The sequence below is a fragment of the Anolis carolinensis genome, chromosome 2 (assembly GCF_035594765.1).
Source record: "Anolis carolinensis isolate JA03-04 chromosome 2, rAnoCar3.1.pri, whole genome shotgun sequence".
Classification (NCBI taxonomy): Eukaryota; Metazoa; Chordata; class Lepidosauria; order Squamata; family Dactyloidae; genus Anolis; species Anolis carolinensis.
In genome coordinates, this window is record NC_085842.1 from 267,797,201 (window position 1) to 267,822,266 (window position 25,066).

A 25,066-nucleotide genomic window follows, 5' to 3' on the forward strand; every position below is an offset into this window, starting at 1 on the left:
ATTGATATTTCAAATGTAACTTCTGTAGTTTGTTGTATAAAGAGTATGTACAAGGAGGGGAGGGTGGGAGGGTGGGAGTGGGATAAAATGACAAAACAACAATTAAAAAAAACACTAAAAAAAAAAAGAGATGGTAGTGGGACTGAGAGAAGGGCCTCCCCTACCAATCTCAGAGCCTGTGCCGGTTCATGGAAAGAGGTACAGCCTCGAAGATAGGTTGGACCCGAAGTGTATAGGGCTTTATAGGTAATAACCTGCACCTTGAATTAAGCCTGGAAACTTGTCGGAAGCCAAGGACGTGTCTGTTTGAAAATAAGATGCATGGTAACTATGTAAATCATTCTGCTAGTTTAGAGTTCAGTCTGTACCTTTTAAACTTCGATATAGTCAAAATGTTTAGATATAGTTTTAAATGGCGTGAAAACCTAGAGACCAAAAAGGTAAGTGGTATGAGATGAGAGTGTCACCTTGAATCCATTGATGCTTTTACCTTTTATCCTAGATTTTCACAAAATAATAGTTTTGTGGGGGCATTTTTCTTAAGCTGGAAGTCACTTGCCATATAATGATACCCTTCTTCTGCATTTCCCGGCTCAGCTCTTACTTTTTCAGAGATGTCTGCTTAAAAGAGTCAATTGATTGTAGTACATATTTCAGGAATCAAAAAGCAAGGCTGTCTTGGGGAATTCTGTCAAGTTTCTAATTCTTGAAGATGCCTTTCCTTTTATGTTGATTCCAGTCTTGACAGTGTGTTTGTTGAAATGGACTTTGATTGCATTCATCTGATCATTTGTGTCATAAAAATATGCCTTTCTAGAGTGTTAGCTAAAAAAGTGAGAGAGTACAAAATTGAGACAAAAATGGCTAAGTAAGCTGTTAATGTGTAGATCAATCACTTTAAATAATGTGTCTGTTTTAATAGAGCTGTCATTTGGTTGAGGTCAGATGCTCAAACAGAAACTGAGGAAAGATAGCAGAAGCATCTCACCGCCTTTGTAATGCAAATACAAAAGCACAAGTCTTCAGCACCATTTTCAGAATTCATCTTTTTCTTAGAAGAAGACTAAAAGTCAAGGCAAATTTTTGTCACACAGCATTGATTCACTCTGATAGGTCAGTCTCAAAGTAATGTTATTTTCTGAAGAAAGATCAACTGTTTTGTATATGTATGGAAGAGCACTTTTTTTTCATTTCTGCAAGGCATCCATGATTGTGTTTCCAGATTTTCCATTCCTTTGCAACACTCCATGCCTATCTCACACAGCCTTGTGTACACCAGGTAATGGTGATAGAATAAGGATGTAATTTGCATAGTAAAAAAGGAATTCTACCTGCACTTCTCTGGATTGATCCCAGAGACTAACATTCATAACATAATTTTACAAAATGCTTAGTGTTACTGAAATATTCCCCTGTTAAATTGTAAGTTATCCCACTTTACAAAGGAGAGATGCTTGATATTAAGAACTGAAAATTACTTGCTCAGCTACTCTTTTTGCTGAGATCTCCAATGGCTTCTTTCCAACACATTATAATAACAACAGTGTATTGTGAGCTAGAAACATCTTGGTGTACATATTCATTACAATATCTTCCAAAACTTAATTTTTCCTCTTGCCAGCTGTTACCATTCAACACTTTGCCATTCAACACTTTGAAACGCTTTGCACACCCATTTGATTGAACAGGAAATTTGACACCTCTTTAGAAATATATTCCTATGGTTAACCCAATGAAAGGGCGTGAGTATCAAAATCTTCTTGACCAATGTGTGCCTTCAACTCAACTGCCAACTTATGGTGACCTTATGCATTCCATAGCATTATTTTGAATTATGAAAAATCTTGCAGCACTTGATATTTTTTCAGTGGTGAAGTTCAGGAGATCATTTATTGCTGAAGATCAGAAAGAATTGTGGATATTTGTTATAATCCTACCTCCAATTGATTATGAATAACTCATCTAGGTTATCTAAATGCTAACATTGTAATGATAATGCTACCTTTATTTCATGTGTATTGTAGTGTATTTCCAAGTACTGTACTCTCATTTAAAAGATCTAATGCTGTGAATCAAGATCTAATCAGGTTGCCTTCCTCATGTTAATGCCAGATGGAAAAAATTAAGACATCCCTTTGGAATAAAACAAATTCTGAGTCATTCATTTGTAAAATTCAGATCACAGTTCTGAAATGTTTTGCTGTTCATTGCTGTGCAGGATATGATAAAGTAGACTGCAGTCTGTGAACGCTTTTACAAACTAATGAATTAGTGAATGTGTCCAGCAAAGAGAAAGTCTCCTTTATTAAACAGCCACAGACTAACATAGCACTGAATTTGAAGGTTATTCTGTCGTTAGCAATTATGGCGGCTACTGATGGACCCTTTAGTAGGCAATGAGATATTCAGATTTAGAAATCTGAGGAAAATATCTGTAGAGCCTGCAGTCCTTTTTCTCTTTCTGCTTGGCTGCTTTACTTGTATTCTTGTGAAATACTAAATCACCGAAACTTTTACAAGAGTCCTGAGATTAGCTGAGTAATTTTGTGCTGCAAGCATGCAAGGACATAAGCAATGTGGGTGGAGAAAAAAGGGTTGTGTGACTCTGGAGTCTCATAATCCGCTTACACTATTTATAATTATATTTCATTCCTGTCCTGGGATATATGGGTATTGTGGTCATTGGTTCAGTCTCCTTATTTTCCTGCAGTCACTTAAATATATTGGGGTTTTATATCCGGGCTGTGGGGTTGGGATAGGAAAGGCACAATCTGTTTTGATCAGTTTCAGTCATCACTATAAAATCTTCTAGATTTCCCGGTATCTCTTTTCTCTGTAAACTGATTGCTTCACTCTAAACTTGTCTCTGCAAAATGCAAATGTAACAGATAAGTATAGCCATTGCACATCTTCTCAGACACCTGATTTTCTTCTCTTAGTGAAATTGTTTCTAGAAAATGTCACACAGTGATTTACTAGTCACCAAGAGTCATGATCCCTTGATATTGCTAGCTTGGGCTTTTACTATTTTATTATTTCCTTTCGTTGAAATAGGAATCTACCAGAACACTGAAGTGTCTGTGGGCATCTATGGCTTTGTTGTTTACCTCCTTTCACTTCTTACACTTTCTCCAGAACTTAGATTTTCATGTTCTTTAAAATTTTGAAATTCTGAAATAATTTGCCTTTAAGAAATAATTATCTTTTAATATGTGTCTGATTTTAGTAGAACAATTATCTTTGTGTCTGAAACATAATTTAAAAATATATAAAGTATTATTATTTCTAGCTGAAAAAATGTGTCTACATTTTTTCTTCTCACAATTCTTTCTTGAGAGGTGTTCAGTTATGTCTTTCATAATCTCCAGTGATTGTGGCTACAAGTCATGGTCACTGGCGATAAGGGTATATCAAGAGAGCACAAAGTTGTGGAAGTGTGATCTTGCTTATACCAGCAAACACTGAACTTTTTGTATCGCAATGAAAGTTCAGTGCTTATATCCATAATCTTGATGACATTGATCATCCAAAAGACTGCAGATCTCTAATCAGGGTTATTGAAGGAAAGCATTCTGAAACTTTTATTCAATTTTATTCCCTTTGCACTTTATAGTTTTTGCTGGAGACATCTGTTATAGAAATAACAGTTGTCTTATAGTAAATTATGTACACACATTATTCAGTAATATGCTCCTTGTTTCAACTGTTACTTCTTTCTTCAGTTCTAAGTGCCTCTTTGCCTAACTGAGACTGAGCCAATAGTTTTGAGTAGGCATCTAGGTTAGGAGGTATAAGCAGAAGCCCTGATTTTGGCATGTCCACCACTAATGGGGCAGTTGCCACTTTGGGGCGGCATAAGAGTGAGAACAACCACTTCCATTCTAGATTGGGCAGGAGAATTATTTGCTTATTGACAACTCCCTTTTGGGATAACTTACCATTTTGGAGGAATATATTGGCCACAAGTTGTAGTAGAGAGAAGATGAGAGAACTATTACCTTCATACAGAGCAGAGAGATCTTATATCGTCTGAGAAATTAACTGAGAGAACAAAGTTAGTAGCATACTTTTTTAGACTAAGGATGCATATACACTGCAGAATTAGTGCAGTTTGATACCACTTTAACTGCCCTGGCTCAGATCTATGGACTGTTGGGTTTTGTAGTATGGTGAGGCACCAGCATGCTCTGGCAGAAAAGGCTAAACACCTTGTGAAACTACAAGTCCCATGATTCTGGAGCATTGAGCCTTGGTGTCAAAAATGTAGATGCACCCGCAGCCTTCTTCCTCGGATATACTGTATCTAAACAAGCTTATGCTGCCAACTTCCTTCTCTCAGCTAGTCTTTAAAGTGCTACAAGATGCCTTTGCCAACTGAAATTCCAGACTAACATGTTTTTTGAGTACAGAGTAGAGGGCGAGATAGAGATTGAACAGTTGAGGATGTTGTTTTGCCCTTAAACTTTCTCCCAGTTCAAACAGCTGGGATAGCTATGTCAACACTCTGCTTGTGTTGAAAACGCTTTGAATCAATGACAGGTCTGTGAACGGTGAAAGAACGGTGATTCAAGAGTTGTTTTTGGATGAGCATGATGACCTGGCCTGTAGCATGGTTGGATGGGGCTTGCAGTGTGGAGGGTGGGTTTCATCTGTCCACCAGTGAGCAGGAGCTGGCCAAGAGCTGTGGGATGGGAAACAAAGTTGTAATGATCTGTTGCATGAGGAACGGATCATTACAACTTTCATCCCACTGCCCAAATGCTCAGTCCCACAGTCTGTAGGGTTCAAATGTGTATATTTGGAAGTGGGGGATCAGCAGCCCCCCTCCTAATCTAGCAATTGAAAGTGGAAATCTTTCTGTTCCAGTAGGCTTTAAAGGTATGACTTTTGTGTTGTTTTCTGACTTGGTTTTGAATAGTTTTAATTCTGTGGATAGTTTAATTGTATTTTAATACTAATTATGTATGCTAAGTGCTTTTATCTATTTGTTTTAATTTTGTAAACCACCTTGAATCATAGCATTGATAGACAGGTAGTATATAAGTGAATAGATGACAATATTGGTTTTATTGTCAACCTGGTTTTAACGATTGCAGTTTTTGATCCTTGGTGATTCAGATTCCATTCAAGAATCCAGAAAACCAATGTTGAATAATGTGGCACACTCCAATAATAGTACTGTATTGTGATTTTAATGATTATAATGATTTAAGTTACAAATTCCATGTGCAATTAAAATTAGAATGTGGATAATAAATTGTCTATCCATTAATCTCAGATGCAATAGGTATTATGTCAGAATTGTGGACATTTTAACTGTGGCTTTTAAAGCCTGTGTTTCTAGTGCTACAGTTTGTCACACAAATAATTTTTAGAGTTGATGGAAGAGGATACTGGATTTTGCTTGCTTGCAATAATCACCCTGTCCGTTCCTTTGAAGGCTAATCTTATTTCTGTCTGCTGCCAGCTTAGTGCCTAGAAAGAAGTGCCACAAGTGGTGGCAAACATTGTGCATCTTGGCAATGGTTATCTGTGTTCTTGGCTCAGAACTACCTTTATTGAATTCTGAGAATTTTAAAGATAAAATTCACTCAGTTTTGTCTACTGAAGGGCCAGGGGGGAAGTCTGTTAGAACTAAAAAAATATATATTTTACTCCAGATGGCTTCAGGCTATAATCTGAAGCGTTTACCCAGCAGCAAGTCCCATTGATTTTAACAAGATGTTCTTGAGTAGGCAAGTTTGAAATTGTGTTGTTAATATCTTCATTCTGCATTACCTCAGGCACTTCTTCATTTGTACAGATGCTTAATGAATAATCAAATAAACATCTAATAGCAGTATTTCTGAACTGTATGTTCATTGAACTCATTGATTAACATATTACCAATATAACTGAAAATAATAATTTATTAATGAAGACCCAAAAGGCCAATCAAGATAAAGTGAATTTACATTTTCCGGATGCTATTATTTAAAGTTGTAAATTTGCTTTTGTTTAGGGCAGCATTTCATAAAAGTGGGAGAGGCTACGTGTTTCTGCAAAGCTGTATGCTGCCTGCAAATTAAATTCAGAAACCATCTGCAAGTGATTTATCCGGCCCTCTTAGACTACTACTGAAGTTCTGTGACAGAATGTAAACATCTCTTTAAAACAAGCACCTCTGCTTTTCAAAAGAACGTTTATGGAATGGAGGGGTCACCTGGTAGCTACATTTTGGCCATGAAATGATAAGGACATATTCCACAATAGTTTTGGGTGGATGGGATGCCAGTGGTGCTCAGTCCGTTTTAAAGACTAATGTGTTAATAATAGCAATGAAAGCTGTTTCCACAGCCATTATATTAGTGCAAGGCCATCCAGTGCAGCGTTTCCAGGTGGCTAAGTGTTTTTCACGAGCCACACCTGGAGATCCATGCAAGAAAAACAAAACAAAAACTTTGACTGATAAAGCTGCTGTTATCTACTCTGACGTTGACTCTTCTTTTAGATTAGGATCAGTGCTTTGTATGCCATCTGCATATTCTGGTTTGATTGTATAGACTTCACTTTGTTGAATCTGAGGACGTGTACACGTTGCTTGCAGCTACTGCCTTTAATTTATTTTAAAATTAAAATTTTCATTTAAAAATCAATAAAGGCTAGAAAGTTTACTTTTAGAAAAAGAAAGCTATTGAAAAAAACAACAATAAAGTAAAATAAGTACCGTACTGTAGTCTCACACAGTGGGGCATAAATGATTGCTTATTATCCAAGAAATTTCATCAAGACACTTCATAGGCAATTCATGCTATTGATGCCAAAACAATTGTCTCCGAATTGCCATCTTTTCTCAAAATCAAAGCTAATATTTCACAATGCCCATGAAACATACAGAAAGTTTGCCAGAGACTCCCCTATAAAATGTCCACATGCTTACATGGAGTGGGATAATTTCAGGCTTTTCTCTGGAATTGCATGTTAAAATTAATATTTTGTATACTGATTATCAATTGAAATGAAATTAACAACAAAAACAATATTAAAAGAGCTTGCATGTGTCATCACCATGACTTTATTTTTTTTAATCTTTTTATTGAGCTTTTGCCATACGGTACATATTGGGGAGGGGGAAAAAAACTAGGGAAAGGGAAAAGGAGACAGAAAAAGGGAAAGGAAAGCTTTAGGGAAGGGAAGGTTTAGACGTGGGGAGGGAAGGGGTATATTGATGGGTAAGGGGTAGGAAAAAAGGGGGAAAGGAGGGAGGGGTGGAGTATATCTGGAGACGGATAGGTGAGGGTGAATTGGGGGATAGGGAAAGGGGGTGGTGTTGACTTCCGATCTTTACTCTTCTAGTTTCTTTCTCTTTTGTCGCCGCCTACATCCATTTATTTCCATTGTCATTGCTTCCTTAAATAATCCTCCAAACAAGACCAGTCAGTCTCTTTCACCATTCTGCCATCATTCTTCTTTAACAGAAAGATTAATTTGTCCATGTCTTTTATATCAGTTATTTTATCGATCCACCAGTCTTTCATCTGTGGTTTTTCAGACTTCCAGTGTTTGGCGATTACCATGACTTTAAAGATGTTTGTCAACAGATCTGATCAAAGAATGCCCTGAGGCAATGCTTTCATATAATAATAAACTAAATAATAATAATAATAATCATCATCATCATCATCTGTATTTATATACCGCCCTATCTTCCGGAAGGGACTCAGGGCGGTTTACAACAGTAATACATAGCATACAATACATAATATATACAATACATAACAATATAAAAACAGATTATTACACAAAATAAAATGTTACACTAAAAATAGCAATCAATGATAAGCACAACAGGTTCCAATCAGAGGGCGAGGGTTCATAATCCCATAGATTAAACATGGTCCATAATCAGGAAAGATGAGACTATGCAGTATATATATCGGGTCAATAACCACAACAACAGCAACAACACTTTATTTATATTCCACCCTATCTCCCCAAGGGGACTCAGGGCGGATCACAGTACACATACATGGCAAACATTCAATGCCATTTGGACAAACAGACAGAGCAGACAGAAAGGAGGTATGTTGTGTCGAGGTCCAGATTTGGTGCCTTGGAAGTTGTGCTTGGATTCAGCCACAGGGGGTGCTGTTGCTCCATTCTCTATGACGAAGAGCCATCAGGACTTTATCCTTCTTTCTGGTCACTGGCATTTCTGGTCTTTTTCTTTTATGGTGTCATAAAATACCTCCCCCGCTTAATTAGCGGTACCTAATTTCTCTAGTTACAGCTCTAAGCTGTTTTTGAACTGCTTAGGTCAGTGGTTCTCAACCTGTGATTCCCCAGGTGTTTTGGCCTACAACTCCCAGAAATCCCAGCCAGTTTACCAGCTGTTAGGATTTCTGGGAATGGAAGATCAAAACATCTGGGAACCCATAGATTGAAAACCATTGGCTTAGGTAAGCAGTGAGCTGGGCTTGACAGTCGAGTGCTCACCCTGACTTGTCCTCTTTCGGTTGGTAGAGCTTATTACTGTTGGTGATTTACCAGCTATGCTAAAGCCCAGCCCAGATAATAGTTACGTCCTCGAAAATTAGATGAGACTGGAAGTTTTCACAAGGCTTTTTAGGTAATAAGAATAGCACTGGTAGAAGCTAATCTGTGGCCAAATTTTTTACAGAGGTTTCTGTTCTGGAGCTTTGATTTCATTTTATCTTACTATCTTGAGTGCATATGCCTTCATGTAGTAGAGCCTGTATAGAATGGTCTGTGTATAGTAGATGTAACATCAGAATCTGAAAAGCAGCATAGAAATGAGTGTTTCGTTTTAAAAACGTTTATGGCTTTTTTGTTGATGTTTTGATTATTTTAAAATAGTTTAACTGCTGTGACACCTACGGGAATACATTTCTTCAAATTTTGGCTCAAGTTACAAATTGTTATCTAAAACTCTATAGTAAAGGTAAAGATTTTCCCCTGACATAAAGTCTAGTTGTGTCCAACTCTGGAGGTTGGTGCTCAGCTCCATTTCTAAGCTGAAGAGCCGGTGTTGTCTGTGGCCAGTATGACTGCATGGATCGCCGTTACCTACTGTATTAATCTACTCACATTTGCATGTTTTCGAACTGCTAGGTTGGCAGAAGCTGGGGGTAATACTGGCTTCTCACCCCGCTCCCCGGATTCGAACTGCCAACCTTTTGGTCATCAAGTTCAATAGCTCAGCGGTTTAACCCACTGCACCACCGGCTCCAAAACTCTATACCAGTTGTTTGTAAACTATTATTTCTAACTATATGTTATTAATTAGAATTAGTACTTATCTTTGGTCAAACCTTTCTGGGATACTATTTAATTTGAGTAAAAGTGACCTAGAATATACCATGCAATTTAAAAACCTAAAGTGAACCAACTTAATATACAGTCATGCTGAAAGACTACTACTCCAAGATTTCTAGTTATTTAAAACTCTATTGTGTTTAAGCCTAACTTCGTATATTCTGATAAGAAGTGAAAGTTGAAATACGAAGTGGAAGCAGTTTAAGTGGAAGTGGAGCCCCAGTGGCAAAGTGTGTTAAAGCACTGAGCTGCTGAACTTGCAGACCGAAAGGTCCCAGGTTCAAATCCCGGGAGCAGAGTGAGCGCCCGCTGTTAGCTCCAGCTTCTGCCACCCTAGCAGTTCGAAAACATGCCAATGTGAGTAGATCAATAGGTACCACTCTGGTGGGAAGGTAACGGCGCTCCATGCAGTCATGCCGGCCACATGACCTTGGAGGTGTCTACGGACAATGCCGGCTCTTTGGCTTAGAAATGGAGATGAGCACCAACCCCCAGAGTCAGACATGACTGGACTTAACGTCAGGGGAAACCTTTGCCTTTACCTATGTCCCACTTCTTGATTTACATATGCTAAATTGTCAACCTTCACACCTGGCTTCAATCGCTTTTATCTCTTATGAAGTTTCAAAATAAATCTTAGGAACTGGTACATTTTGTAGACAACGTTTAATTTTAGCTATATTTTGCTTATGTGTTACAGCTCCACTTAGCAGCACTGGCATCTCTGAAAGGAGACATCGTTGAACTTAATAAACGTCTACAGCAAACAGAACGAGAGAGAGATTTGTTGGAAAAGAAATTGGCAAAGGCACAGGTTAGTGATTATTCAGCATGCCAACACACTCTTTACTCTTAATGCTTCAGACCTTTTTGACTGATAAAAATATGACTCACTTACAAGATAGTCATCAAATATGTTAAACCTAACAGTTATGTATAGCAAAGCTGACTCATTTGTTTGAGCATATTGAGCAGGGGGATGTTATGAAAGTTCAGTCAAAAACTATTTGTTTTACACATTCATGTATAGCTCAGTTAACAAAGTCAGTGTGTTTCTGGGCATATCTTCTTTATCAGAAACTTTATTACCAAAGGCAGAAATAACACAGAAAGAATAAGTTAGGTCTCGACACCACAGAAAAGAACAAGAGTTCAACAAGTTTCAACAAACATTTTATTCAAAATGAATGTGTACATTTGAAATGAAACAACCAGTTCATGTGAGCCTTGCGTAAGTAAAACAAAAACATTTTGAACCATGTAGAGACCACTTGAAAGCTTTTTCCAAAATGTATCAAAGGAGGAATTTTTTTTTTTTTTGCAAAACCTTTCTTCTCCAGCCCCACTTTTTAAACATGTTGGTCATAGTTGGGGAGGCAGGCTCATTTGCTTTCCCCTTTTCTCTCTGTGTTACTCTTTCAGTATATTCAGTACTGGAGACAGCTGCTGTTTATTTTGCTTGTTGTAGGAAGGACCACACATAGCTATAATAGGATTAAGTAGGGCAGAATCCCATCTTGTTGCTTCATGGCATTCTTTACTTCAAACATCTTCCCAAGGCTGGTGCTGTTAGGGGGGAAATAGGCAGCAATTAGACAAGGAAGAAAGGTGGGCATTACAAAGACTTTGTGAAAAGGACCTTCGTTGTCACAGGCTTTGTTACGTGAAATATGTCTGTACTTTGGGAAATTTAAAAAAAATAAAAGAAATGTTTTTTTTACCCAAGAGCCCCACTAAAACCAGTTGCTCCAAGTGTAGGCTACCATATCCACCTGAGTGAAGGGGAATCGTTCAGTAGATATTGTGCCCTGCATTTTCCCTGTCACTGAAGTAGATAGTCTGTTCTGTAGATAATATTTGGGACTTGCCTTGCAGTTGGAAAGCTTGCTTTATATTTAGTGTGTATCATTGATTTGCAAACACAGGGGAAGCATCCGCAGTGTTGATTATTCCTTTTATACTACTTTTCAAGCTGGTTGTGTCTGCATAGGACTAAAGCAGACTTTAGATTTCTGAGTCATAGTTTTTAGGTTCAATCATGATGTGCTCTTGCTCTTACTAAAATAAGAATAGGTTCTTATGAAGAAGCAGTAGACAGAAAAATATTAGATTACTCAGGCTGATACTTTCTTACTTTGCCTACAAATAAAATGCCAGTGAGGGCCCACTTATATGCCAGTTGTTTCCACCCATTTTATAATAGTGTTGCCCATATATTCTCAAGGTACCAGAGCACAGGCATTCTGACCTACCTCCTATCATAGAATCATAGATTAATACAGTTGGATGAGACCACATGGACCATCCAGTCCAACCCCCTGCCATGCAGGAAAAGCACAATCAAAGCATCCCTGATATATGGCCATTTAAAAGCCTCCAAAGAAGGGACTTCCATCTCACTCCAAGGCAGAGAGTTCTATTGTTAAACACTCAAAGCTTAAATATTTAGTAATGTTTGAACAAATGTCATTTTATGTCTCTTGTTATGTTTACACTGCAGAATTTCTGAAAAGGTAGCCAGGGAAACAAATGCTAACAAGCTTCCCATTTCTTGGATCAAGAAGAAGATACAATTCTGAGTCAGATTGTATCAACATTAGTTCACATACTAGAGTTGGTAACTTTTGGCTAGAAACAGACTGATTCTGTAAATTATGTATTTATCTTTTAGAAGAGTTTTGTTCTTAAATAAGAAAATTTGTTGGATTGGGGCTGTAAATTTGTGAGAAAACAGAAGATGAATAACGTATGTGTTTCATTCCAAAGTATTGGTGCAATGTCTAATTTTCTAGAGCAGTACACCAAGACCACAATATTGGCAAATACGTCACCAGATGTTTTTGGCCTTCAACTCCCAGAAATCCTAACAGCTGGTAAACTGGCTGGGATTTCTGGGAGTCGTAGACCAAAAACATCTGAGGACCCCAGGTTGAGAACCACTGGACTACAGTAACTCTTAAAGTGATTCAGGCTAACAAGTCTGTACATTTGTTGTCATTGTTGCTGTTGTTTTTATGTGTCATCAGGTTGGCTTTGATGTATAGAATACATATGAATAAGAGACCTTCAAGAGACCCTGTGATTAATCACTCAACTGAGGTCTTGCAAATTTGGAGTTATGGGATTCCATGATTGACCCTACTTACTGGGAGTAGTTTTCATTGCCCTCTAGTGGAACTCATATCTGAGTGGACATGTATAAGAACATAACACTTAGAGTCATAACCTAATTGAGCTAGCTTTCTGACATACTGTTTTGCTCTCACTGTTTTGCTTTGAAAGCATGCCAGATGCCTTATAGTGGCATTCAACAGATGAGGAAGAGATTATTCACACATCACATTGTTAATTATTTTCCTCTGTTCACTGCCACATTCAAGTATAACATCTCCTGAGCCAGCAAGAGAAGCAGTCTTGTGTGGAGTGTTTCCAACCGTTAGTTTTAAGATAGGAGTTGAACATCCCTTATTTGGAATACTTCAAAATCCAAAATTTGTCATGTGGTCTCTAGAATTTAGCAGTTAGTTTGATACATTACATGAATGATGTAAAGACATGCTGTCTTGATGTGGTAAGAAGCTTTTGTCAGTTAAAAATGATTTCGTCTCAGTGCAGCCATCTCTACAGAAAATGTTGCCACACTTAGGAACAAGGACATAAGAAATCACCTTTATAATGTTTTCTATCCCACCCTTTTCAACTCTGACTGGAAGCTTTCTGGCAGGAATCAATTTTTGCCTTCCTTGGAGATGTTGGTTGTCCCCTGTCCAAATACTCTCTAGGTACACTTAACTTCCAAAATCAAGTAAGATCAGATGTGTTCAGGATTATATATTTTCTGTCATCAAGTTTGAATTCAAACTTAACACAGATACTTTTCATACCTTAATATAAGTACGTTGCTTTTATATTGTAGCAAGAGAGAGTTTCTAGATCTTATAAGACAAGACATTTTAGTACCAATATTTCAAGACCGATATGATTACTGATATAATTTTTAAAGACTTGAATTCTGCTGCAACTGTTCAATTTTGTAGATTTTTTTTATTGCTTACTCAAAATCTCAGATAAGGTTTGGGAAGATGAGATAGAATTAAAATAAATACCTTGAATGTAATTTCCACATGGTCCACCATCATACCCATGCTCTGTCTTTCTCTTCTTCAACTGTACTTTAGTGTGAACAGTCCCACCTAATGAGAGAACATGAAGATGTGCAAGAGCGGACAACGCTTCGCTATGAGGAACGAATCACAGAGCTTCATAGCATTATTGCCGAGCTAAATAAGAAAATCGACCGATTGCAAGGAACTACCATAAGGTACATGATTTTCATGAATTGTATCAGTCAAGTACCAGTATGGAAGATATTACTCAGGTTTCATGGAATCATTTTCCTTTTGGAAACTGATCAGCTTTATTCACCCATTCCCTCCCAAAGATAGAAATCTCTTCAAATTATATTCCCCAAGTCTTTGAAAAATTTGGCTTATTGTGAAAACAAGGATTGGTGAAAAAACTTCAGTAGAGATACCTTTTTCCCCAGGAGTGAATTTCCCTTCCAAGGAATAGATTTCTCTCATATCCTGTTGTCTCACCCCCCATTCTTAACTATGAGTCATTTGTAAGTCAGATGTTTGTAGTTCTAAACACTTTATGTTAGGTATACAGCAAAAATCAGATCCAATTTGAAACACTCAAAAAGTGCACCTGCTTATAATTGTCTATAAATTGTATTGATTCAAGTGGATCCCTATTTTCACCATAATACATGGACCAAAACTTTTGTCTAAAACAGCTGATGATTGATTTTTAAGGCTATTGTGTGAGCTTGCATAAATGAGAAAGTGAAACAATTAAAATACAGATGTATTAGAAGATATCCACCCATATTTCTAGTATTTCCAAAACGTCATGGACCAGCCACTTAGTTAATGTTGTATTTGTTTTTGATTTTATATGGTACTTCCCTTCATCTCAGGCAATTGCATGTATCCCAAATGTGTTCCATGGTAGGAAAGGGGAGAGGGTATGCGGAGAGGATTTCCCCCTCCACCCCGAGGAGAGGTTGTGTGTAAGAGAATGAAAGAGGTGGTAAGTGAAGGGATATGTGTGTATATGGACAAATGTTTACCCTTGGTACATAGCTTTCCACCAATGAAGTGCCTATGAATCCACAAGTACTCATTTGCTAAATGCATCTTAGTGCCTGTATTGCCACTGTCACTGCTAAAATTCCAATTAAAACTGAATCTTAGCAGAGACATGGTAATACAGTTCTAGGCTACAGGGTTAAAAAAATACCACCACACATAATATTCAAATGGATGTATTCATTACTTTAAAAATAGTTACATTATCAATATGTTTAATTTATCTGCAGTTCGAAATATTGTCAAAACATTTTACTGACAATATTTGCTCTCGTTAAGGAACCCACCATTTTCTTATCACAATTCACTTGTCTCTTAAACTGAAACAAACCATTCCAACATCTGCCCCACTTAAAAACATCGAAAAAGATCTAAATCTAACGTCTGCCGCTGGCCAGGAAATTAGTAAAAGGATGCTGTGTTGTAAAAGTTATCTCAAATATTTCGTTCATACAGCTCATGACTACCTGGAACAATCTACAACTGGCAGACTTGATTCTTTTCCATCTGATGTCTTGTTTATCGACATAAGCTATTTGGGCATCTGTCCATAAGCCTCTTCTCAAAATTGGACGCTATATATTTTTTCTGTCCTAGAAGCCTCTGATCTTTTGGTCATGTCTGCTTTTTTCTTCAGTATTCTCGCTTAAGGCCTAGGACCCAGAGCTTAGGCTATCAGGCTGCCTTCTTTTTTGTCATGGCTGCTTAAAATAACCCCTGGGTACTTTTATGCTCCTTAGCCAGAATCCTCTGACCAGTACCTATTCAAATATATTGATAATATATGTTAACATATTGTTAGTTACCAGTCCATTGGATTGTATTAGTAAACCAACTGGTGTAAAGAGCATGTTTGTCAATGAACTTAGAACATCCAACGTATGGGAAGATAAAATATATCAGTTCTATTTCGGATTTTATATTTGTGTGTTCATATATTTCCTATGCCATTTCTCATCAATTCACAAATTTTAAAATGCATGAAAACATATATTAGGTTTTTCACATAAAATATGGCTTTGTATACATACAGGATTTAGATAGGTTTTTGAACCACCAAGTAGTATGTCCCAAATTTTTGAGAATGATACAAAATAAAGCATAACTTTATTCTCATGTCTTTGTCCAGGAAATAATAATAATGTTGTTTCACTTTGAAATATGAAGTAAACCACGTGTTGCATCCATTAGTGCTTTAATTTGATGGTCCGTGGGTGCAGAGCCTTTTTAGCCTAGAGCAGTGGTTCTCAATCTGGATCCTCAGGTGTTTTTGGCCTTCAACTCCCAGAAATTCTAACAGCTGGTAAACTGGTTGGGATTTCTGGGAGATAGGCCAAAACACCTGGGGACCCACAGGTTGGGAACCACTGCCCTAGAGTATCTTCCATTGCTGCAAAAGGGGTAAGTCTTTTCTCCACTCCCAGTAGAACAGAGTGATCTTTATGAGGATCTGTAGCGCTCCCTCTCTCTCTCTCTCTCTCTCTCTCTCTCTCTCTCTCTCTCTCTCTCAATTTTTCTCATGAGTTTATATGGGACTTTCTGTCCCAGTCATACAAGTCTCTCTTTCCTTCTTTTTAGCAGCAAGAAGAAATGTACAATATTAAATAAGTGAGAATTGGCAATGGTGTTTGTAATAGTGGTGGCTGGTAAAGGTAGAGAAGTGTAATAGGCATTGGAAATGGTGGAAAAGTGTAATGGTAACAATGAGATCAGCACTCAAGGGTTTTCCTACATAGCTTAAGGGTTGGATTGGATGGCCCTTATGGTCTCTTCCAACTCTGTTATTCGGGTGTCCATTCAGATGAGGAACTGCTGTTCCATTGTAGAAAATTATGAACAGCCTAGAGTTGGAAGATAAGACATGAGGATAGAGTTTTAGATTGAATATGTTTTTTAAAATAGTTATTCTTCATAGAGACCAGAAAGTTTGTAGTTGATCTGTCAATTTCATCTTCGATAATACTCTCAAAGTTTCTTTAATCCTCTATTATGATAGTGCCAACTTCTAGTTAAATCAAAGGGAAATATTTACAAATATTAGTGTACATTATAGATACATGATGGAAATGATCAGCATCTTATCTATCTACAATCTATATAATAAAATCATTAAACTTTACTGGATGGAGGCTACCAAGATGATACAGGAAATTACAAGAGATAATGAAACTTAACTCTCAAAATGATCCTCTTAAATGACACCAGATCTTTCAGGCCATGAAAGAGCAAAGATACGTTTTGCAATACGCTAACACTGGAAAAATGATTATAGCTAAGAACTGGGAAACTGTATGTAATCCATCACTATAAGTTCTGGTTCCAGAAAGTCTGGTTTGTAATCCTCATATGTAAAATTACATCTACTGTACATGCGTGTTTGGGAGGGAAATGCCATTGAAATGTTTGTGAGAAAATGACAATGATTTAAAGACTGTTGTATAAATATAGAACTGGATTGATGTTCATGCTTAGATTCTTGTCTATGACTTCTTTTTTATCAGTATGTAATTTTATATGGGAGTGACAAATTGAATTTCTTCTGTTTTAAAGCTATTTTCTTAAAAGACAAATAATCAATATCTGTAATGTTGCCCTGTCTTTCAAGAATCAGTAAATTTTTCTAATGGTGATGGTAGTGATTCTTTGTGAATCACTACCATCACCATTAGGGATGTGAGGGAGGGAGGCATAATTCCACCTGCATTTTTAATCGACAAAGTAGTAGACCAAAAGAAAAGATGTGTTAAAATTCTGCCATTTTGCATTTCTAATTATCATGCTTAGTGATTAAATATGCAGTATACCCGAGCAATCTTATACCCATGTTTTCCAGATTGTGTACATTGCAAAAATGATCTCTGACCCAGGTAAACAATGGTTTAATCCGAGTTCTGTAATTTTAAAAGAAACAAACTACCTAAGTTCATTTTTGAGCCAGCATAGTGTAAATGGTTTGAGTATTAGACTGGGATTCCACTCAGCCTTGGAAGCCCATCTTGGGAAATCACTTTCAGCAAAGCCTCTCTGAACAAATTTTGCCAACCTGCGATAGGGTTGCCATAGGTCAGAAATTACAGTAGAGTCTCACTTATCCAACATTCGCTTATCCAACGTTCTGGATTATCCAACACATTTTTGTAGTTAATGTTTTCAATATATCATGATATTTTGGTGCTAAATTTGTAAATACAGTAATTACTACATAGCATTACTACGTAATGAACTACCTTTTCTGTCAAATTTGTTGTATAACATGATGTTTTGGTGCTTAATTTGTAAAATCATAACCTAATTTGATGTTTAATAGGCTTTTCCTTAATCCCTCCTTATTATCCAACACATTCGCTTATCCAACATTCTGCCGGCCCGTTTATGTTGGATAAGTGAGACTCTACTGTACTTGAAACTATATAGTAAGTATAATGACGTTATTGAAATATGAACTAGAAGTTATTATTTTTGATCCAAGGTTCATTATTTGAAGAGTAGACGGATTTGCAAGGAAGAACACATTCATATTCTTTATAGTAGGCAAAGGTAAAGGTTTTCCCCTGACATTAAGCCTAGTCATGTCCAACTCTGTGGGTTGGTGCTCATCTCCATATCTAAGCCGAAGAGCCGGCATTGTCCATAGACACCTCCAGGCTCATGTGGCCAGCATGACTGCATGAAGCGCTGTTACCTTCCTGCTGAAGAGGTATCTATTGATCTACTCACATTTGCATGTTTTCAAACTGCTAGGTTGGGAGAAGCTGGGGGTAACACCGGGAGATCACCCCGCTCCCCGGATTCAAACCTCCAATCTTTTTGTCACCAAGTTCAGCAGCTCAGTGGTTTAACCCACTGCGCTTTTGGGGGCTCCACATTCTTTGTAGATCTGTTAAAATGCTGGTGTGCCATACTTCTGTCATAAGTGTGTAATATATCTCTCTTCCTGGGTTTTATGCAAACCACCATCATGCCTTTAACTGTGCATCTTTAATATCTCTTCTCAAAACTTGTTTTCCCCCCACTATTTTCAATTTTGATATATTTTAAATACACCAAAAACTAATATTATCTACTTAAACCCATAATTTTAAGCTGGCCTCGTAACATTTTGATTGTAACATACTTCATTGTTAAGACTGCCCTTTTCATTTCCTATGATGTTTTAACTAGGGACACTCATTTTTACTCAGTGTTGATTTTTATTGGCAGCCATTCCTTTTTACTTATGTTTTATGTCTTCTTTAGATTGTAAGCTTGAAGGCAGGCAACTGTCAAATTATTTATTAGGAAGCCACCTTGGAAACTTGTTTGGCTGAAGGGCAGGATATAAATACTCCAAGTAAATAAATAAGTATGTCTTGGGCTAGCTATCACAGAGTTGGATTACTGACTTGTTGGTTTTCAGTACAAAGGCTCTGAAAAGCTAAGATTTTTACTAGCACAATGTTATTCCACAGATTGTGTTTTTATTCTTTCCTTCTCAGACTTGGGCTGTCTCCAGTAAGAAAATGTTGAGTATAGCATTAGGAGTAAACAAGAGAATAACAAAAGATTGGTGTTGGATGGTTTCAGCCCTTATTAAATTAGAGTAAAACATTCCTTAATAAATCTACATTCTGAAAGCAGTGTAGGATGTTTGTGTATGTTTATATACCTACACACAAACACATTTTGTCACTTGGCATTTCGATTTGCACATCTCTCCAGTGCAAGTCTTTAGTTTATTGATCACCTGTTATGAAACCAATGAATTTAACAACAAAATTATGTTTGTTCTTATTGTAGATAATGCAGGTTGCTTGCATCAGTTATGCCACAATTCTTTTTACGTCTGAAACATATTGAGAACACCTCAAACAAGTCTAAAATAAGCAACAAGGGTAGTTCTTTATTAATATGTAATATTATACAGATAGCCAACTTCAGTCTTGTGAGCTGGCCTGTGACTCCCATTGTACTGTCAGGCAAAACGAGATGAATGCAAGTGCTTTATGGCAAACAATTACTGGTAGTTACATATTTTGTGGCACAAATTGGATGGTGGGAAAGGTGAATTTCCTTAACTTTCTCCACAATAAACAAGAAAATGTTTAATTCTCCATATTTTTCAGCTACTGAAAAAGCGTTACACTTTACCCATGTTCTATAGGAAACAAACATTTAATTTTGTGAAACTAATTTCTTAGAGGCACAGGTTGTCCATTCTGTAATAGAGTCAAACTAGTTGTGTGGCTGTCGTTCCATCATTATCGGGAGGAAATAATCTAGAAATAGAAGCTGTCTGTTTGTGTGAACATCCGACAAAAATATTAGCATAAATATAATTGTAACCAACCCTGCATTCACAGAGGACCTCACACCTGAGGATACCAAAGTGCTTTAGCAGCACTAATTAAAGCAGAATGACTGTTGGAAAGCAGCCAATGCCTAGATGGTGTTTGAAGCCATGAGAGAATTACTGTGTACATGCTGTCAACACCCTGAAGAATTCCTTAGCAATGAGGAGGGTGGGGAAAGCATCTATGTGCCATTTCTATAATGCCTTTTATTACCATTAACTCAGGAAAGCAAATCTAAAGACTAAATTGTAGTGCCCTTTTTGTTTCCCTTTTTAATTATGTATCCGAATAAATCAGTGCCCTAATTTAAGGCAGTTTTTAGTTAGTGTAATCTGATCAAACACCAGCTAAACAGTTTAGGTCTTCCTGTAAACCAAGGTGGGCAACTGTAGAAGCTGGAGGGAGGCACATTAGCCCCGTTGAGGGCTTGGCGAGGTCACAACCCACACTGAACTGCTGGAGGCTATTTTGGTGCAAGACGTGTTTTGAAACAAAAACAAAAAATCTTGAGAGGCAGGGGGTTCTATTGCTGGTGGAAATGCTCTCTACACACCCTGGCAAGTATTTTAGAATTTTAAAAATGACCTAGATAGATATAACACAGTGCTAGAAAATGACACTCTGAATGGTTTCCTTCATTCTGGTAAGTGGCTCTTGCTGATGAACTCTCAGAAAATGTTAACTAAAACTGAAGAGATAGAAGGATTAATTTTTAGAAGCTTGGTTTCTCTTAATTTCATGACAGACAGTAATAGAAATTAATTTTTGTTAATTAACAGAAATTAATAGTTCAAGACCAGCATCTACTGAGTGTGCAGTCCCATTTTTGAAAGGTACAATAACTTATAAGGGCCATTGTTGACAAGAAATTAGTTTGTGGTTGTAAGATAGAGTAAAACGTATAGGTAAATACAGAACCTGAATCATGCCATATAACACTGTGTGCACATGTGTGTGCACATTTTTATGGTTGATGCTTCTTTTGTCATGTCTTATACTTTAATTTTTTAAAAGTTTTATAATGAGCAGAGTTTCCTGCAACAGAGCAAGAGATGGCCTTTTATGGCCTTTGTTGGTTAGTTCAATGTTGCAAGAACATATATTAGTTTATAACATGGATAAGTAAAGTGTAGCCTGCAGTCAATATGTGAAGTCCTTAGGACCCCTAAATACAGGCCATAGGACATCCAGAAATCCCTCAGAAACCTTCACTTTCCCCCCAAAATTTGCAGGACTGGTTTTGAGGTAATTTCTTTGCTCCCATCGACCCTAAATCTTCCAAAACTGCCTAAAAACCCACCACCCCAAACAGATCCCAACATTGACCAAAACGATGGCCGGAAATTATAATCACGTCACTTGAGGTCCTTTGAAATATAATGCTGCAGCTTTCCAGGTGATCAGAGGATGGAAGAATGACCCATGCCTACTCAGTTGCCTACATCTGATGTAAATGATTTCCCCTCACCCGGTTCCACTGGATCTTACTGTTCTACCAATGGAACACTACTATTCTTTACTGCCCTATGATTGTCAGCCCCATTCTTCAATCAAGTTCTCTGAGTGGTATTCAGCAAGATTCAGCAAAAACTCATAGATCCATAAAAATCAGCTAAACACAATAGACCTGTTGCAGAATGATTAAAATAATATGCAAAGCAGAGTGTACAGATCATCGAAGCCTTTTAAAAAGAATCAGTTTAAAAGCTTGTTACAGTAGAAAGATCTTCAACCGTAATATAAAAGATAGCAAAGACATCAAAGGAGTTACCATGAGAGCTACAGTGGGGAGAGTGTTCCTGTGTTAAGAACAGCCTGATCATCAAAATATACATTAAGCCAAGAGGACATTTCTGTGGGTATTACTTCAAAGGAAGCAATGACAGTCTGTGTAGTTTGTTTCTGTATGATAAGCAGTATGGAGCTATTGGGCAATCGCTTTGGATGCTTATCTCTGCCATGTAGTTACTGAGCAGAGTTAGCCTTGAACTTTATTTCCATGACCAGTGGGAGTTCTGTTAATGTCTGATATAATGAAAATGCAACAGAGATTGACAATTACTCATCACGTTTTACATGCAGGAATGCAGTTTTGGTTCTTAACTTGTGGCTCAGGAACCCCGGAGTGGGACAATATGTCCACATGGCGGGCTGGGAAGGCTTGGAGACTGAAGTGCAGAGTTTGTATATGGAAATTTATTTATGTTATTTAGTAACCAAATTGTGTGCAGTTAGTCAACAAAATTGATGAGAAAATGTGTCTTTTTACTTTACATGCACTTCTGCATAAGACAAATGAATATATGTATTTCTTTTGGAGGTTTTACCAAAATCAACTGACAATTTGTAACATTCACCATGAAAAAAATAATACTGAGAGTTTGGATTTAAGCTTGCTTGACAAAAAATAAAAGCAAAGAAGGTTCAATACAGCTTGTGTGTATAAGTGTGTATAGCATTATGATTATCTCTTAACCTATTCTCTTTTCTACTCAGAGAAATAATTCAGGTTTTAAAATGAAGGACTAATTGCAAGGAACTGACATAAATGAGCAAACAAATTACCCTTCTGACCAAAAAAGACAGCTCTTTGACTGCATGGTAATTGTTTTTTGTCTAAAGCTAATTATTGTTGGCTTGTGTTATGCCTAATAATTAACTTATTCATAGAACATTAATCCACATTTCATTATGTTGTACTTTGATGCTATTTAGGGTTTGATATTCCCATCTGTTTTAACTGATATTGCACAACATCTTCAAATGTTGCTTAGATCTGAAGATAGTAATTTGTTACATTTTAGTATTTTCTTTGTGCTGTTTATAGACAATAATCCTTGGAGAATATATTTGTTCTAAATACGTATTGTATATTTGAGGTTTATGAATATGGGTTTATGAAGGGCAGTATGGTGAGGTAGTAATCATTCCTTTGTTTTGCCCATGATCTAAATGTGTGTTGTTGCAACTGACTTCTTGATAGAAATGACTGCACTCAGAATTGGTGACCATGTAAATAGTGACTAGAAAAGTTAGTGGACATTTTTTGAAATAATTCTGAAAGTGAAGCTAGGAGAGCCAATTCTTCTTACCCAATGTCATGTAAGCTATGTGAATAAACCATTTGTTTAACATGAATTTTAAAAGGCAAGCTTTCAAGTCTTCCAGGACTTCTCATCAGGAAGAACATGATACAGAAAAGTCCCCTTCTCTGAAAAAAATCTTGACTAGATGCTGAAGATATCTGCTCTGGGTCTTAGCAAACACTGAGGAGAAACTTCTGATTTAGATCTTGGGAGACACACTTATTTCCTTGGCCCATGCAGAATTAATTGCCCATACCACATTGAGCTGAGTGGGTATTGTGCAAGATTTGCAAAAGTGATGTTCTTTTTAAAAAGATGTTCCAGGAGATTTGGTTTTTTGACCCAAACCCAACAGCAATATCAAACTGAAAGCTGTCTCCTGGGAGCTTTTTGGGGTGGTGAAAAGCATCTCAATTCCGTCAGATTCCATTGTTCCCACAGTGCACATCCTGCATTGACCACTGTCTCTCGCTACATTTATTTGAGAAGAATTACTGAATATTTGTATCTCCTCTTTTCCCTAAAAGCATTTTACAAATTAGAATTAATGTGAGCAGTATATAGTGGATCCCACATGGATAGCAAAAAACATGAATGCTCATGTCACTATTAATACAATTTCATAGGGCAACGGTGGAAGCAGTGGCAAGCCTCATCATCCAGGCACACCAGCAAACACACATGCTTCATGCTGTCTCTGGGGAACATGCCAGCTGTGTGTTTCTTTCTTTGAGGCGGTGGCTGCCTGGGAATTCCCCAGAAGAATTTTCCAGGTAACTTTTACAGGAAGAAACAGAGTCACTGTAAAACTAGCTGCAACCCTCCCGCCAGCAAGATGGCCCAGAAAGATAGTATCAAAAGCCACTGAGAGTTTCAGCAGAACCATATCCCTGTCCAATTTCAAGAAAGGCTTGTCCACTAACGACACCATAAACAGGCATGAAAACATTGAAATGGATCGAGATATCTTTTTCATCCAGGACCCTCTGAAGCTGAGATGCCCCCATACATTCTGATACATCGTTCAAAAATGGAAAGTAGGACAGCAGCTGATAATTATCCAACAGAAGCCATGTGATTGCCTCCTTTATGCATGTTAGAAATCTGTCTTCTTGTAAGGAGTTACTTACTACTGTCTTCACCCACTTACTATTTTATAAGCAGAAGTTACTTCCACTGGGAATGTATCGACTATAGTATCCAAGCATAGCCATGGATCTCAGCATATTTTATTGTCTTTCAACATTTTTGCTATAGGCTGCATAGTGGGGCAAGTGTTCTCTTGGGCAAGACCACTTGAAACAACTCAACTGAACAGCTCTTTACAGATATAGTGGTGACAGAAAAGAATAATTTCTTTGCCACCTGTCCTGTCACAGTGTAAAACTTCAAATAAGTTCCAGCCTATCTTCAGTTGAACTTACTCCAAGTCTTCCACCAGTGTCAGGATGGTCTCCAGCTCATAGATTTTATCACTGCCAGTTCTCTGGAAATCAAAGGATAGAAAGAATGGATGCTCATGAGAACTCACATTCATCAACCTGAGATTAGCCTGGGCTTCAACTGAATTTCCTGCAAGGTTATAGAAAAAAGTGCTGTCAGGAAACTATCCCTGAACCATTGACCTACTAAAGTAGATCAATTAAATCATCCCCCTGTCCTTGCAGAGGTGTCCTGGTGAGTCTAAACTCAACTAAATACTGATCTGTCCAAGCCCAAGGAGCTACAGAAAGTGCCTCCACATGAAGATCACTATTCAAATTGGAAGATAGTTTGGGGCAAGAACATGCTATTATCCTTCCCCCTCCCATGATAATGCAACTCTGTACGTCCTGCCCTTACAAGTCTATTGGCATCTTCCAGATTTCTTCCAACTCCCCCTTCTATTAAAAACACATCTTTCTTTATTTCTTTATTTTTCTTTACAATCAGTCCATCAGTAAACAACATACTGGAGGACAGGTATTGAAAGCAAGTACAGTAGAGTCTCACTTATCCAAGCCTCGCTTATCCAAGCTTCTGGATTAGCCAAGCCATTTTTGTAGTCAATGTTTTCAATATATCATGATATTTTGGTGCTAAATTCATAAATACAGTAATTACAACATAACATTACTGCGCATTGAACTACTTTTTCTGTCAAATTTGTTGTATAACATGATGTTTTGGTGCTTAATTTGTA

General features: G+C 37.3%; 1 protein-coding gene across 4 annotated transcripts in view; it reads left to right on the plus strand.

Moving 5' to 3' along the window:
* mcc (MCC regulator of WNT signaling pathway) overlaps window positions 1-25,066 on the plus strand; it is a 252,256-nt gene that overhangs the window by 144,636 nt on the left and 82,554 nt on the right. For all 4 annotated transcript variants that reach the window (XM_062972174.1, XM_062972175.1, XM_062972176.1 and 1 more), the window contains 2 exons: window positions 10,016-10,129; window positions 13,494-13,636. In XM_062972174.1, the coding sequence (XP_062828244.1) occupies window positions 10,016-10,129; window positions 13,494-13,636 (257 nt within the window). The remainder of the gene's footprint in view (window positions 1-10,015; window positions 10,130-13,493; window positions 13,637-25,066) is intronic.